Here is a 15,369-nt window from a genome sequence, read left to right on the forward strand (position 1 = left end):
TTTTCACATCACTACAGGTGGTTCGTCCAAACCAAAGCCTATTCAATATCGTATTATAATGGCACTCGCTTTCTATACTGATTGAGAGAAGACTCCTACTTCTACTTTTCGCTTTCATTATATTTTAAGAGGTTGCGGAGTAAACCCCTACCCTACCCCTTTATTTGTATCCCCTGACTTCGATATCTGTCTCTTGTGGCTGGGCTTTACTGCCCCTTCTGTGATTTCATCACTTTTTTGCCTGTGATTTCAGTCTTTTTTGCAATGCAATGCCCTAGATCGAGGAAAATGTGGTAACAAAGTAATGGGAGTTAAAAGGTTACAAAGTTAGGTTTTAGGTTTTGTAATATGATTTTCTTAGACCTATGTGGCTTCTCCGTGACTATGGTCAGCTTAGTTCGTTTGCTGCATATTATTTTATATATATATATATATATATATATATATATATATATATATATATATATATATATATATATATATAATTATAAGTTAAGTATATCTTAGTTTCACCAGACCACTGAGCTGGTTAACAGCTCTCTAGGGCTGGCCTGAAGGATTATTTTATTTTACGTGGCTAAGAACCAACTGGTTACCTAGCAACGGGACCTACAACTTATTGTGGAATCCGAACCACATTATGACGAGATGAATGTATATATATATTATAAATATTATATTTATATATATATATATAATATATATATATATATATATATATATATATATATATATATATTTATAATATATATGTGTGTGTGTGTAAACATTCTAACTATTGAGGATATTTAAGGTAGGTCAATCATCGCGAAAACCAAAAAGCGTAGGTAAATTTAACGTGAGTGATCCTTTTTAATTAAGATAACTGACAGTAAGTCAGCCAGCTTCTCCTAACACCACTTGCTATCCACACACATTAAGAAAACAGCGTCTCTTCTAATGTCGTGAGCATTCCCTTACCTGAGCATCAGGAAATCTGAGTTTGAGTGGCTAATTTGAATGGTATACTGTAACTTTAAAATTTCATTATTTCAAAAAACAAACCCCAAAAGGCACCCCTCCAGAATACGAGCTTTCAGAAAACTAAGTACCACGGTTGTGCCTTTTACCGTTATTGCTCCACAGATATGTTAGGTCCCTCACCCACCAACCCACCCTCTTCCACATCTCCCGAACGCCAAAAATCGATATCTGGATCTCCAGAGCGGCTAAACGGATTTCGATGAAATTTGGCACGATTAGAGATCTGAGTGGGAAACCTCTAACGCCAGAGTTTCCCATAGTGGGAAACCTCTAAAGCCGGAGTTTCATCCCGGTCGGTTGAATATTTACCGAGTTATGAAGAGCCAAAGTCGGGGTTTTTGTGTAGCCTACTCCGGGTGGCTGGGCTTTACTAACCGCCAACTACCGTGGTGGTTGATGCTTTTGAAGAACATTCAGCATCGGTACATAAAAACCATATAAAAACGCTCTGAATCACTACAGTACAATGAAGGACCAAGATACAAGCATAATTCAGGCGCGTGCACGCAAGCACGAACGCACGCGCACACACACACACACACACATATATGTATGTATGTATGTATGTATATATATATATATATATATATATATATATATATATATATATATATATATATATATATATATATATATATATATATATATATTAATAAGGACTGGTACATTGTAAAAGCAATCTATGTTACACAATTAGGACGAAAACACAGCACACACAACGGTAAGTGGAGTTTTTATTGGCAGGTAGTGGGCTTGATATTCGTATTTCTTGTTTTAACAAGGCAACACACCAGGATCGTTTCTTTACGGAAAATAACATGTGTATCGTTCTGTCATTTTTTCTCGTGGTACTTCACCCTTAGACTTCAAGCGCGCGTATGTATGTATGTATGTACGTGTTTTCATAAAGGCAACTCTCATTCGGTAACGTGCAAAGTAAACTTAGTAAACAAAAGATTTAAATTTAATATATGCAAGTGTACATAGCCTACCCACACAAAACGCTCTGCGGTCCTCGCTCAAATATCCCTAAACTTTTTTTTTCCGTTTCTTCTTGTTCTTTTGCCGTTTGTGGTTCTCAAGTAATGGTTCAGGCGTAAAGCAAAACCACTGCGGCTTTTACGTTAGTTCAACAACCAGTTCCATCTCAAGTTTTCTCAACGAAATTTTGCTAAAGCAAAATTACGTGAAGTAGCAAACTGCAGATGATAACATTCTGCGTGTACTTGTTGAAATAATGACAGAACGGAAATTTAACTCCCCATAAACATATTTACACGTATAAACCATTGGATTTCGAAGTAATGAATACCACCAAACACATTACCACCCGAGTGAACAAAGAGAAGAAAACGGCAATGTCACATTCCCCCAAAAGACCCATGTTTCCTCCTAAAATGTCAAATTAAATACCACAAAAGGCGACAAAAAGTATGCCACTCCCACAAGAACACTAGAGTTAAAAGAAACGAAACGGTAAAACGTGCTTTCACAGAATATAATTGATGCATACGAGAGAAGACCAAGGCGAGAGACTATAAAAAAAACTAATTAACGTTTAATTAGTCCCAAATGGTGCATGCAACGAAAATGGGGAGAAGCGTCTAAAAGGGATTTCATCTCTACAAGATAAAAAGGCACTCCTGTCTCAATTTAATAAAGAAACGCTGACGCTCTCTCTTTCTCACTATATGAAAGTATTCTAAATGAAAGAGTTTGAAATAATAATTTCTTGCTAAAGAAGGAAGTGACTGACATTGGTATGTCCCTAATCAGCTGTCTGATTAACTGAATAATAGACTATAAGGATTTTTAACAACGCGACGACTCAGTAACTCCAATTTCCCAAATGATAAAAAGCATTTATTAACAGATGTTCACAGGGCATCAAGGAAGAGAGAGAGAGAGAGAGAGAGAGAGAGAGAGAGAGAGAGAGAGAGAGAGAGAGAGAATTGAGAATTTCATGATAGATAGAGAAGTACCTAATGAAAACGACTTTGTTTTTTCTTCTATATCAGACTCTCAAACACTGACGTCGGGGACACATAGTCAAATGTTGACAGAACCAATGTTACAACTTGAAATATGGTTATTATAGCCTTTTGGATAATGTCACTTTTTGTATCCAGCTGATTCAACCACTGTTGCAGAAAATCAGGCGTAGCGATGAATTGGAAAATACTTTTAACTTTGTAAACTTACTGCTCTACCTCAGTGTATCTGATATGAGAGAAAGATAATGACAAAGCAATTCATATTCCAAAACTGAGGAAAATTTTCTAACAGCAAAAGCAAAATGAAAGTTTAAAGTGACTTGAAAAAGGAAGAGAACTTTATATCAACATAGTAGTTAAAAAAAATTCCAAAATTCCATATAAAACATCAAAATCACAACTTCTGAAATTGTAAATGCCCCAAAATTTAAGAACAAAACAAGCCACAACTTTTATGCAATAAATAACTTTGATTTCAACAAACCCAACATCCAAACGTCAAAAGTTTCCAATTTCTAACTTGGAAGTCAAACAACAACAACAAAAAATATATTCAAACTGGGCGGGTGAATAATACAAAAATATACTTGAATTCCAATCAAAACAAAAACCAATCTGCCTAGATAAAAAAAATCGCAAATTCAATGACACAGAGTAAAAAAAAAAGTCTGCATCATTAAAAAACAAAACCCAAAGAGGTCTTAATATTTGGGAAAGTATGGAACAACATTTCCAACAACAGAACTGAAGCAAGCAAGCAAAATAAAGAGGGATTCCAGCCAGAGAGCAAAAAAAAAAAAAAAAAAAGAGAAGAGGCTCCCTCATTCCAGCGGCCGAAAGAGAAAAGTCCTCAAACCCGACAGCATGAACATATGGCAGGTCATTCCTTCCTTAACCCAAAACAGGTTGCATGATGTACGACAATGCCTATTCCAGACGGCACACGATAGAAGGCTTAGCTACTCCCACCGCCTTTCTTTTGTCAACTGAAATCCTGTTGTTTGTTTAGGACCTCTGGGAAATCCTTAAAGGCGATGATTCATTCGAGCCACATTGGGATTCCAGAAATAAATGGGAAAAACGCCCACGTTTGTAATTATATGAATTCCGCAGGAATCCAGGAAATGAAAATCATTCATACTGAAACAAAGCGAAAGGGAATATTGGCTGAATGACTTCCAGGAGATTAAGAAAATATTTGATCTGAATAATTTTACACCGGGACTGATCTGCTTTCAGTATGTCCTTCTTGCCATTAACTTGTGGAATCTGGAATTCTAGCGTTCCTCTGTGCTTCCTGAATCATTCAATTTCATGAACTTCAATTCGAGAGGACTTGTTTGTCAGCAATTACGCAAAGAAATCTATTGAAAGCCACGCCTACCTTGCCTGTCTCGGTTTCTGCATTATAAATAAGTGAACTGATCCAAGCCGGGACGTGGGAATTAAGTTTCGACAGGAAAAACCGAAGCCTCAGTGATTACATATTTATCATATTAAACATTTAACTTCAGGAGGATGTACTGCAAGTGCATTACATGACCATCTCGTCACTTCTGTGACCGCACAAACGAAAAAGACATATTTCAAACACACTGTCACTCTAAATCAAACAAGGACAGACTGTATGCCGTACCAGTGACATGAATACGACAAAAAATTTTGTTTACTATCCAGCAGCCGAGTAAAAGGTGAAAACGGGAAATAAAGTAATTGAAAATTAAGCCTTTGGAGCCTTTCCATCACATGGCAAATTATTGGTCTTTGGTGAAGGCTGGCTAATTTCGAACTTGAGAGAGAGAGAGAGAGAGAGAGAGAGAGAGAGAGAGAGAGAGAGAGAGAGAGAGAGAGAGAGAGAGAGGTGAATTTATACTTTGTTGTATAAAAACAAAATAAAATGAAAGCGAAATCAGAAGTAAATCTGAGAAAGATAAATATGTCACATGATTATAAATTAAAAACGAACATTAAAAATTTTAATTAATCCAATGGTATTAAAAATCCTTAACAATTGACAGAAAAAGAATAAAGCCAATTTAATAGAAATTTGTCCTATAAAAAAACCTATTGTGTACAATTTTTCTTGACAACTGTTGTTATTAAATGAAAAGCGCAAGTGAAAACTAAAACATAAATAAAATGATTTTCGATAACACATAAGTAAAAATTTTTGCTGAACATATACACATTACACACGCACGCACGCACACACACAGACGCACACACATATATATCTATATCTATATCTATATATATATATATATATATATATATATATATATATATATATATATATATATATATATATATACCAATAATCAGTTTCCGAACACCGTTTCGTTATCCCATAATCCTCCTTATTTCCCAGACTAAATATCCCATTATACGAAATCACAACTATTACAAAACAAGTGAATACACGACTCTACAAACCAGTTGGTTAATAAAAACACTGGGCAAGCAGGTAACACACATCAAAAACATTAAAAGAGACTTACACAACATAAGTAGTTTAAAACACGCGTTGGGGTACTTTTGAAAAACTTCAGAACAAAAAAAAAATGGGAAAGGGAAAACGAAATCTAGAAAGGACCCAAATGGCTCTTACACTTACATGGACTTTGATGTAAGTATTACGAGCACTAGACATGTTAGCATTTCTCTTTAAAAAAGGATGAGAACATCAAGATAATGGATTCATTTCTTTAAAGCTAACAATACGAGGCAATGTTAACAGGTCGCCAGAGTATTGGAGGTCTTTCTCTCTCTCTTTGACACACTCACACACACGCACACTCACATATCCTCGCTCGCACACGAATCCATACAAAATGGTGGGTGACCGTATCGCTCTTCAGGTGAACAACAACTAAATAAATAACGTCAGGTCAGCCCATGTACCCACAACTGTTACTACGCTGGTAGTAAGCTGTACAACATGTAAATATTCCAAACCATTGGCAGGTGGCAATGGCTTGGAGTATTGATATATGTCCATCAATGCACAGGAGACCTGTAAGGACTGTATACTCCTTGTAGGAGCAAATGCCCCACTAATAACACCAGCGTCTTCAGAAGTCAATAACAAACGCGTTTTTCACTCATGTGGGATTCTGGTGAAAACACCATTCTTTCAGCATTTGGTGGTGTAAAAATTACCAAATGGCCAGGGAAAAGGAGTCCGAAGTCCCATACATAGTATATAAAGCAGAAAAGATAAATTGTTCAGCATCATGTTATGACTGTGAGTGGATGTGGTAGGTGAGGAGAAAAATAGGATAGTTAATTTTCTTAGGGACAGAAAGCTGGTAAAAAGTGTAATACTGTGAGCATATTATCCAAACATAAAAAAGAATTACCATGAATGAGAATGTTTTAGAAGTCTAAATCTGTGCTTATTTGTATGGTGAGAGTATAGGTGGGTGGTGTTAAGGGATTTAAATGAAAAGGTGCGTAAAAGACAGCATTTTTTGTATATATGTATTACCTGGAGTAAAGAAGGCAGAGAGTGTCTTGCAGAACTGTGTTTTGAAAAGAATCTGATTGCAAGAATTCATGACTTCCAGAAATTATTGTCCGTAAGTATATTTGAATAAAAGAAAATGGTGGAAAAATAAATTTCCTACAGTACAGTATGTGTTCGTCTAGTTGATGGATGTACCGGCGAGAAGGGGAATGGTTCCAGTACATCTGGTACTATTTAGCTGGGGAGGAAGAGATTGAAGTGTGGCTAAAAATGTCATTAAGACTAATGAGTTTGATTAAAAATGAGTAAGAGGGGCATATCACGAGAAAATGGATGGTTACAGGTATACCTAATCATTACTTGGCCGAAACTAAAAATAAGATAGAAATGAATTTAGACTGGGTTGGAAGGGGTGGCAGTGTGTCTGTAAATGTAACTGAAGCAGCCGAGTTTGATAAGAAGGAAGTGAGAAGAGCATACAAGGAGAAAATGGATGAATTTACAAGGTAGGATTAAAGACACGAAGATGGAAGGCGTAGATGAGGATTACGTCGAGTTCCATGCTGGGGTCACAGGATTATCAGAAAGTGTTTGTGTGAGTAGGAGAATAAATATAAACAGGAAGTGGAGGGAAAAGGAAACGAAAGGTCAAGTAAAGAAAAAAGAACTGCATTACAAAGAGAAATTAAAGCAATTAATGAAATCTGAGGTGAGAAGGTGAGCAAGAATTGTTAGAGATTCAAAAGTGGTTACAATGAGTGTAAATGCACAGAGAAATGTTGCTGAACAAATGGATTTCAGAACAAAAGATTCCCATGGGGAGATAATGTCCTAAGTGAATGTAGTTTAAGGACAATGGAGTGAGAATAAAATTTTTAGTATTCCTTCAATGTTGAAAATTAGAGACATTACTGAATGACAAAAGATTACAAAGGATTAGTGTCAGTTTGAAAGTGCTTATGGAAATGACTATTGAGAACATAAGGAAGGAAATTAAGACGTTAAAGAATGGGAAGACATCCGGAGTTAATGGGATTACGCGTGAGATAATGTAGTTAAATGTGCATAGTGTAACTGAGTAGCCCAACTGACCTACTGTAGGTTTGCAAGTTATTTCTAAATGAGTATAAAATCCTTAAGAAGTGTATGATCAAGTAATTTTTTGGGAAAGTTATGTGAGATATACCAAAGTGAAAAAAAAAGCTGTATGTGGTAGACACAGAACTAAAAAAGTTTACTACAGAATCAACAGAGAGACAATTTAGAGAGTGCTGATGACGTAGGGTTTATACGAAAAATTTTAGCAAATGATTTAAAGATTTCATGATGAAAGCAACGCATGTGTTAAACTACGTAGTCGAGAGAGTTTCTAGTTTGGTGTTAAAAATGGTTCTGAGATAATGGTGTGCTGTCTGCAAGTTTTTTTTTAACTTCATGATGGAATGATGCAAGAAGTCAGAGGAAGAATTTGACATACAAGCCAAAGGGTGTAATAAGAAAATGAGTCCTGAATGGAGCGTCATTATTCTTTGCAGATGCTACATCGTGGATCAGGGATGGTGAAAAGAAACTGTGGAAGGTATTAAAGGAGTCCGGGAGCGCTGCAAAAAGAGAAAACTAAGAGTAAATGTAAGGAAGTGTCTGGTTATCATACTAAATTGAAACTAGGCAGATGGAGTTACGAATGATCATATGGAGGATAGAAGAAAAGTAGTGGTTGGCGTGTACCTGCATTTAGGAGCAAATTAAAAATGACTGGAGGATTACATAAGAAGTGAGCCACAGCTTGTGAAAAAGTAAAGCTGTATGTAAGCCAAAGTGGTGGAGGAACGGAGGGATTGTTGAGTAGTCTTTCCTTTATGGGAGTGGACTCGTGATTTTGAATGCAAATAAAATAGAAAATGTTGCTGATTTCATGAAATATTTAAGTAGTGTATGTGAGGTATGAGAAACTAAAAACTTGAAAATGGGTAAACACAGAATAAATATTAAGAAAAAGTTAGAGCAAGTGAAAGAATAGATCAAAGGGTTTTAAGGTTTGGTCAAGTAGATTGAATGCAAGACGGTAAGTTGGGGGAAAAGAGTTTAACATTCCTAAGCGTCACGAATCACGAAGCGAGGAATAACTACAAGGGGCTGGATACAGGGATACAGGGTTTGAAACACCTATTGGAAAAGAATTGCATTGATATCTACAAACCGCAAAAGTTGGTGCATAGTGAATGTAAATGGAACATCGTGATGCTGATGAGGCTTCTGTGTAAGTGTATGAATCCAATATATCTCTTGAAGGCAGGAATCGCTCTGGATATATCTTCTTTGGAGAAAACTACATTTACCAAAAATGTAAAGCGAGGCCTGATATCTTTCTTGAATCTGCATACACACCTCCATTCGCTTTTGGCTGACTATCTCACTCGAACATCTCGAATTCTGTTGGGTGCGTTATACAATATCATGCTTTCAAAAAGCCTTTGGTATATCTTTTCTTTCCGAGTTTGAATATTTTACATGTAACTTACATATCAAACCGCCTACAATCTCTCGTTTCGTAATGCGGGAACAAAAATAGAATTCTCTGTTTTGTTACTATATATAACTCCCACTCTTTCTGTATCCCTGACTGCTTAACTGGCACTTACAGCTCTGTCTTTCTCTTAGAAAGATGTCTGTGTTGTTACATCCCACATGAAATGCCTGCATGTCAGGTGGTAAATCTGCTTTTGCACCGTTCTTCCATTTCCAGTGCAATGTGTATTACTGTAACATATATAGCATATTCTTTGGGCACTGTTTTTGCCGGCGGCATGTCAGTATCTTTTGATGTTTTTGCACTGGCGGATTTCTTTGCATTATATCATAACATGTCAGTATCTTCACCAAACTTTATACGGATCTTTTTTTTTTTTCGTTCTTTTTGTGCATGTAGTTTTAACTTTCACTCAACCAGGCAATTGGTTTGAATCGACTCCGCCTATGCTCACAGTATAATGCAACCTCCTAATCATTGCTGGTATAAGAATGGAATGATAAACTAAAACGAATTAATCCTGTCATCTGACATCCAAGAAAACACAAAATGAAAGCAAATTAGGTTGAAGAAATACACCGGAATAATCAAGAAACCCACCACACATTCTCAGATATCATAATGTTACCCAATGAAGACAGAAATACTGTAAATGTATTGCTACTACCGCCACCACTATTTCAGCTACAGTTATAATAACAAAATGTATACTCACCAGACAAGTTTGGCGAAACAAGCCTGCATTGACATGGCGTTATCAGTCCTCTTCTACATTAATTAACCGGTCAGCTATTCACACACAGATATTTCTAACAAGGGCACTGATACAGTGTTCTAAACGCTATAATTTCATTTAACTATTATGGATAAAGATACGATCGAGCACGCATAGAAAGGATGTGGAGACACCAATCGCTCGCAAATATGCACTTAACACTCAACATATGATATTGTGGAAAAACTGAACGAGGGCACTATTGCTATTCAATCACTTAACATTCATAATTATCTAAATGAAATACATATATATATGGAACACAACACTCACAAATGATCAAAGGCATTTGATCATACTTTAATCTTAATCACTTAACGTAATCGCGCTTCCACGGCACATTCAGTTCACAGTTTATTTACAATTAAGTGAAATTGTACGTCTTCCAACCAGTGGCCCTGTTTTCTTGGCCCCTGAACCCGGGCCAGCCACGTCCTTCAAAACACCTGAAAGATAGTCCGAAGCGGCATGGCCATCTGGTGGTCATCTGCCGAACTCGGGTTGGAAAGACGGTCTCGACAGCCTCCTCTTCGGAAAGCTCATCCTGGTCACTCCTTGGTCCTCCATGGTAAGATGTAACTAGGATGATATACCAAACAGCTGGCCTTTACTTGAACCTATAGCGATATCACTGCAATAGGTAGTTACTGCAATTTCATTGCAGTAAGTGGTTATTGCAATATTAAGGCAATATGCAACTATGGCAATATCATTTGATGCTACAGTAACTTCTTTTCAATCTGTGGATCCGTCATTTACATCGTTAAATGGAATATTACCGTAGCAATTTCACTGTAACAGCAGACATATATACTGATCTTACTTTAGTAGGCAGTTGCACTTATTCATTTGTACAAAGTAAGAAACTGGTTCGATTTATCGTGAAACTTTCGTTCATTGTCTATTCAACAGTTTGTTATATTACCACACAAATGCACCACACTAAGGTTATTTTCATTAAAGTTGTTTAGCAGCGATGAATAAATGTAACTTCCACTGTAACAGATAAGAATCGCTAATAAATATAATCTATCAAAGTTCTGAACCTTTTATAGAAACGCTCTTACATTTCAGACCCATAAAAGTAAGTATAGCTTAGTTTTTACCAGACCACTGAGCTGATTAACAGTTCTCCTAGGGCTGGCCCGAAGGATTAGACTTATTTTACGTGGCTAAGAACCAATTGGTTACTTAGCAACGGGACCTACAGCTTATTGTGGAATCCGAACCACATTATAGTGAGAAATGAATTTCTATCATCAGAAATAAATTCCTCTAACTCTTCAAAAGGCAATAATCTATTTCATACTCTTATAACAACATCACCGACGATAATTATGATGAGAATGATGATTTATGTCAACTATACTGCTGAAATTATAAAGTATGGTAAAAACCAGATAAACATCTTCCCTCCTCAGATATGGTCTAACGATAATCATGAAAATAATGATTTGTGACGGCAAAACATTTGATTCTCAGTATATATACTCAAGTGAACAAGTATTAATACAACAATCATTCCACTACTAATAAAAGTAAAGGAAATAAGTGTTTACCATATTATTTACAGGCTATAGTTTATTCTTCATATTGCAAAAATGCAACATTCGGCTTTTCTCTGGGTAAAATAAAATTACAAGCAATAAAAAAGTCAGTTAGTGATAAGCATAATTTTTACTTTTTTACTCTGACGCCTTTTAAAAAATTTACTCCAATCTTTCACAGTACATATATGTACAGTATATATGCATATATATAATATTATATATAGATAGATAGATAGACAGATAGATAGATAGATAGATAGGTAGATAGATAGATAGGCAGATAGATATATTTATATATATATTTATATATATACATTATATAGATAGATAGATAGATAGATAGATAGAGAGGCAGATATATATATATATATATATATATATATACATTATATAGATAGATAGATAGAGGCAGATATATATATATATATATATATATATATATATATATATATATATATATATATATATATATATATATATATATATATATATATATATCAATAGCCCGAAGGAGATAATCAAGCGTACCAGGGACTAATGCTTTCGTTCATTTACCATAGAATTTTTTTCGGTACAGCACAAAGTAAGTAACGTATAAATATGTGAAAAGTAAAACAGCCAGAGGAAATACTCGAGCAAGCAAACAATCCATAACAGAGAGAGGCGACAAGGGGATGACAGGGCCAACCTAAATGATGTTACTTAGCATACATTAAATCTTAAGTATTCTGTGTATTAATATCTCGTTCACCATGTATTACTACGTCCTCGCGTATATATATATATATATATATATATATATATATATATATATATATATATATATATATATATATATATATATATATATATATATATATTTATATATATATATTGAAAAGAAAAATTTCCCTTTAATCGACATGCTTTATCATTTACACTAATTTTTACACTAATAATCGTACGGAGAGTTGCTTAAACAGGAAAAGTATACTGTTAGGCTTAATTTTATTGCTAATAAAGCCAAAGATTTTTTGGAGCAAAAAGATTATATTTACACGTAATCTATCAATCTTAATAAAGCAGTAACGATAAATACTAGCATACAGTCATTACAGCGAAATCTGCAATTAGTGTTGGCTAAACAAAGGATCGAACAACAAAGGCATTTTCAGGCTGATGAAAGTCGGGAGTTAGGTTCGACTTTACTTCAGCTGTTGGTCAACTGTCTGATTTACAGTAAATTTACTTTATCTTGTTTACGATTTGTCTTCACACTAACGTATAAGTTCTTACTAATACAAATATATACATGGCCTATCTACTACTGCGAGCTTCGAAATGAACTATTTTAATTTTCTGCCCCTAATGCAACATTACCGATGGTTCCCAAAAAAAATATCCTCAAGGATTTGAAAATTTTACCTTACATGACTATGAGGCCACACAGCTCGAGAGAGAGAGAGAGAGAGAGAGAGAGAGAGAGAGAGAGAGAGAGAGAGAGAGAGAGAGAGAGAGAGAGAGAATCACTCGGACTCCAAAACTTTCTCGTCATATATCAAAGAATTCCCATCGACCGATTGAAAATCGATATTACCAAAAGCTGGAGGTCTGTAAGTTGTCTCATGCACCGGAATCTCATGATGATGACCATCTCACTCATGAAAGGTTATGCGTGAATGAGAATATTTTCTCCAAATGAAAATAACTATCAAATTATAAGACCAACGCCGAATACCACCTTAATATACCACCTTAGTAAAGTAATAAGGACCAGTCCGCTTAACGAGGTAACGTTGGCTTTGTTGATGAGTTACCTGCCTATTACTGATGACTGGCAGTGAAGTAGCCTATACATCATGAAACTCCGAATCAAAAATTTAAAAAATATGCAGAACTGCAAACTTCATTTTTCAAGAACAATAGAAATAAAGTCCAAGAAAAAATTATGTAAATGGAAATGCTCTAAGATTTTTAAAAATTAAAAATTAAAACATTACCAACAATCAACTGGAGACATAATAGGCAAAGTTAATTAATGAAATAGAGACCTCCAAGAAACTTAATATGAATACACGGGATCCAAGAACAGTGTGGTTAGGTAATGTCAAAACTGAAAAAAGATTAATAACTCTAAAAAATTGTTAAAAATCAACTACAAATGGTCTAAAAGATTACAGTGAGAGCCAGTTGGTGAAGTGTTTACAGAATCCACACTAAACCAAATGAGAAATTTCTACAAAACACAAATAAGAAGGTTTTTAGTGAAAAAGTTTGCAGACATCCACAAAAACAATACCTCTAACAAATACTCACAGACACACCAGCAAAGGAAATAAAATGGACAAAGAATATCCAATATCTTTCATTTCACGAAGGACTACATTATACATTTAAAAACATGATAATGAATAAAAATGCCTGAATTGATTTAAATGAGAAAGAAGGTATCCTTAACCTCCATCGATAACAAACCCCTGCACTGCAAAATCCCCATGACGCTCTTCCATCAAAAGCTCGCATCAAAGTAAATATTCCCTGAGTTCGGACGAAAAAGTAAAATTAATCTCATGCGATCCAAAACTGGATTTGCTGCTCATCAGACCCAGTGCTGTACATCCAGTGGATGCACCTTCATCCATTTCTTTGATGCAGTGTTTATGTATGCATGTAAGTATGTATATTTATAAAATAATGTATATTTATAAAATAATGTATATACATATAAACACGTTTATATGTACACACACACACACACACACACACACACACACACACACACATATATATATATATATATATATATATATATATATATATATATATATATATATATATATATATATATATATATATATATATATATATACACACACACACGTTTATTTATTCTTCATTTAAAGGTTCTTTGATATAGAAATATTACAACTGTGCAAAAGCCATAACTACTTGTGCAAGATTGGTTTATGTTTTTGCAATATTTCCTAAAAACAATTCAGCACATTCTAATGAATATACATATATATATGTATGTGTGTGTGTGTGTGTGTAATTTCAAAATCGCTTAAATGTATATTTACTCCCGTCTTACCCCAAAGACCTTTCATCCCAATAGGTTGCTCCTAGTTTTGAGGAACTGGCGTTCCTTCTTTCCCCTCATACCTTTTCCATCTCTCTCTCTCTCTCTCTCTCTCTCTCTCTCTCTCTCTCTCTCTCTCTCTCTCTCTCTCTCTCTCTCGTAATGACAGAACATCTTGAATCTAACGAAAAAGGAGAAATAAGGATCCGTCATACCGAAGAACAACCTTCATCGTCGAAGGATAAGAAACGACCAATTTACACCTGTAGTCAGGCGTTCACGTCTGCTGCTGAAGCATCTGCTGGCGAGGCGCCTTCGTCTGCGGTGCAGGGTCTGCTGTCCAGGAGACGTGCAAGACATCCATTTTTCACCCTCTGTATTTCACCCTCTTGAAGCCTGTAACCCGATTCCTTCCCTTTGGCAATGGGAACGTCAGTCAAGACGAAGAGAGGAGAATTTAAGGGCCATGAGAGAGGAGTCAGTGACACCAGCTTTACTTGGGAAAGTTGTTTAACAAATAAAATGATTCCAACATGAGTCATAAACGTTGTTTTCCCAAAGATCAAAATATAAAACTTAATTCAAACATTCTAAGTTTTATACGTCATCTCTGGGTAAATCGAATCTTAGCTGATTTAGTTTTATTCAGATAAAATCATGACGATAATAACCATAAAATAAAGTGTTATTTTTACGTGAAATACTTTAACTAAAATTAAGGTAATTGTTTAAAAGCATACTATAGTCGATTCACTTAAGGTAGATTCTTGGGCCTACAAGACGTTTGTTTGGCGGCCTCTGATTGGCTGGTACTGAGAGGTATGCAGCTCGCTCACTGTTGCATTTTAACGCCTGTAGCTCAGAAAACTTGAAATATCTTTATATTTCTTCATTTATCTCACGTTTTACACAAGATAGGACAGTTTTGATCATACCATAGAATTCGGTATTAATTGTACAACTAAATCATGAT

General features: G+C 35.2%; 1 protein-coding gene across 7 annotated transcripts in view; it reads right to left on the reverse strand.

Annotated features, from left to right (window-relative positions):
- Positions 1-15,369, reverse strand: part of wake (wide awake) — a 1,231,097-nt gene that overhangs the window by 817,515 nt on the left and 398,213 nt on the right. For 2 of the 7 annotated variants that reach the window (XM_067110048.1, XM_067110046.1), the window contains exon 1: positions 9,729-10,784. The exons of 4 other annotated variants lie outside the window; for them this stretch is intronic. In XM_067110048.1, coding sequence (XP_066966149.1) covers positions 9,729-9,763 — 35 coding nt within the window. In that variant the 5' untranslated portion in view covers positions 9,764-10,784. Of the gene's footprint in view, positions 1-9,728; positions 10,785-15,369 lie in introns of those variants that run through there. One more of the 7 variants, XM_067110039.1, reaches the window with a different exon arrangement.

The sequence above is a fragment of the Macrobrachium rosenbergii genome, chromosome 10, assembly GCF_040412425.1.
Source record: "Macrobrachium rosenbergii isolate ZJJX-2024 chromosome 10, ASM4041242v1, whole genome shotgun sequence".
NCBI classification, from domain to species: domain Eukaryota; kingdom Metazoa; phylum Arthropoda; class Malacostraca; order Decapoda; family Palaemonidae; genus Macrobrachium; species Macrobrachium rosenbergii.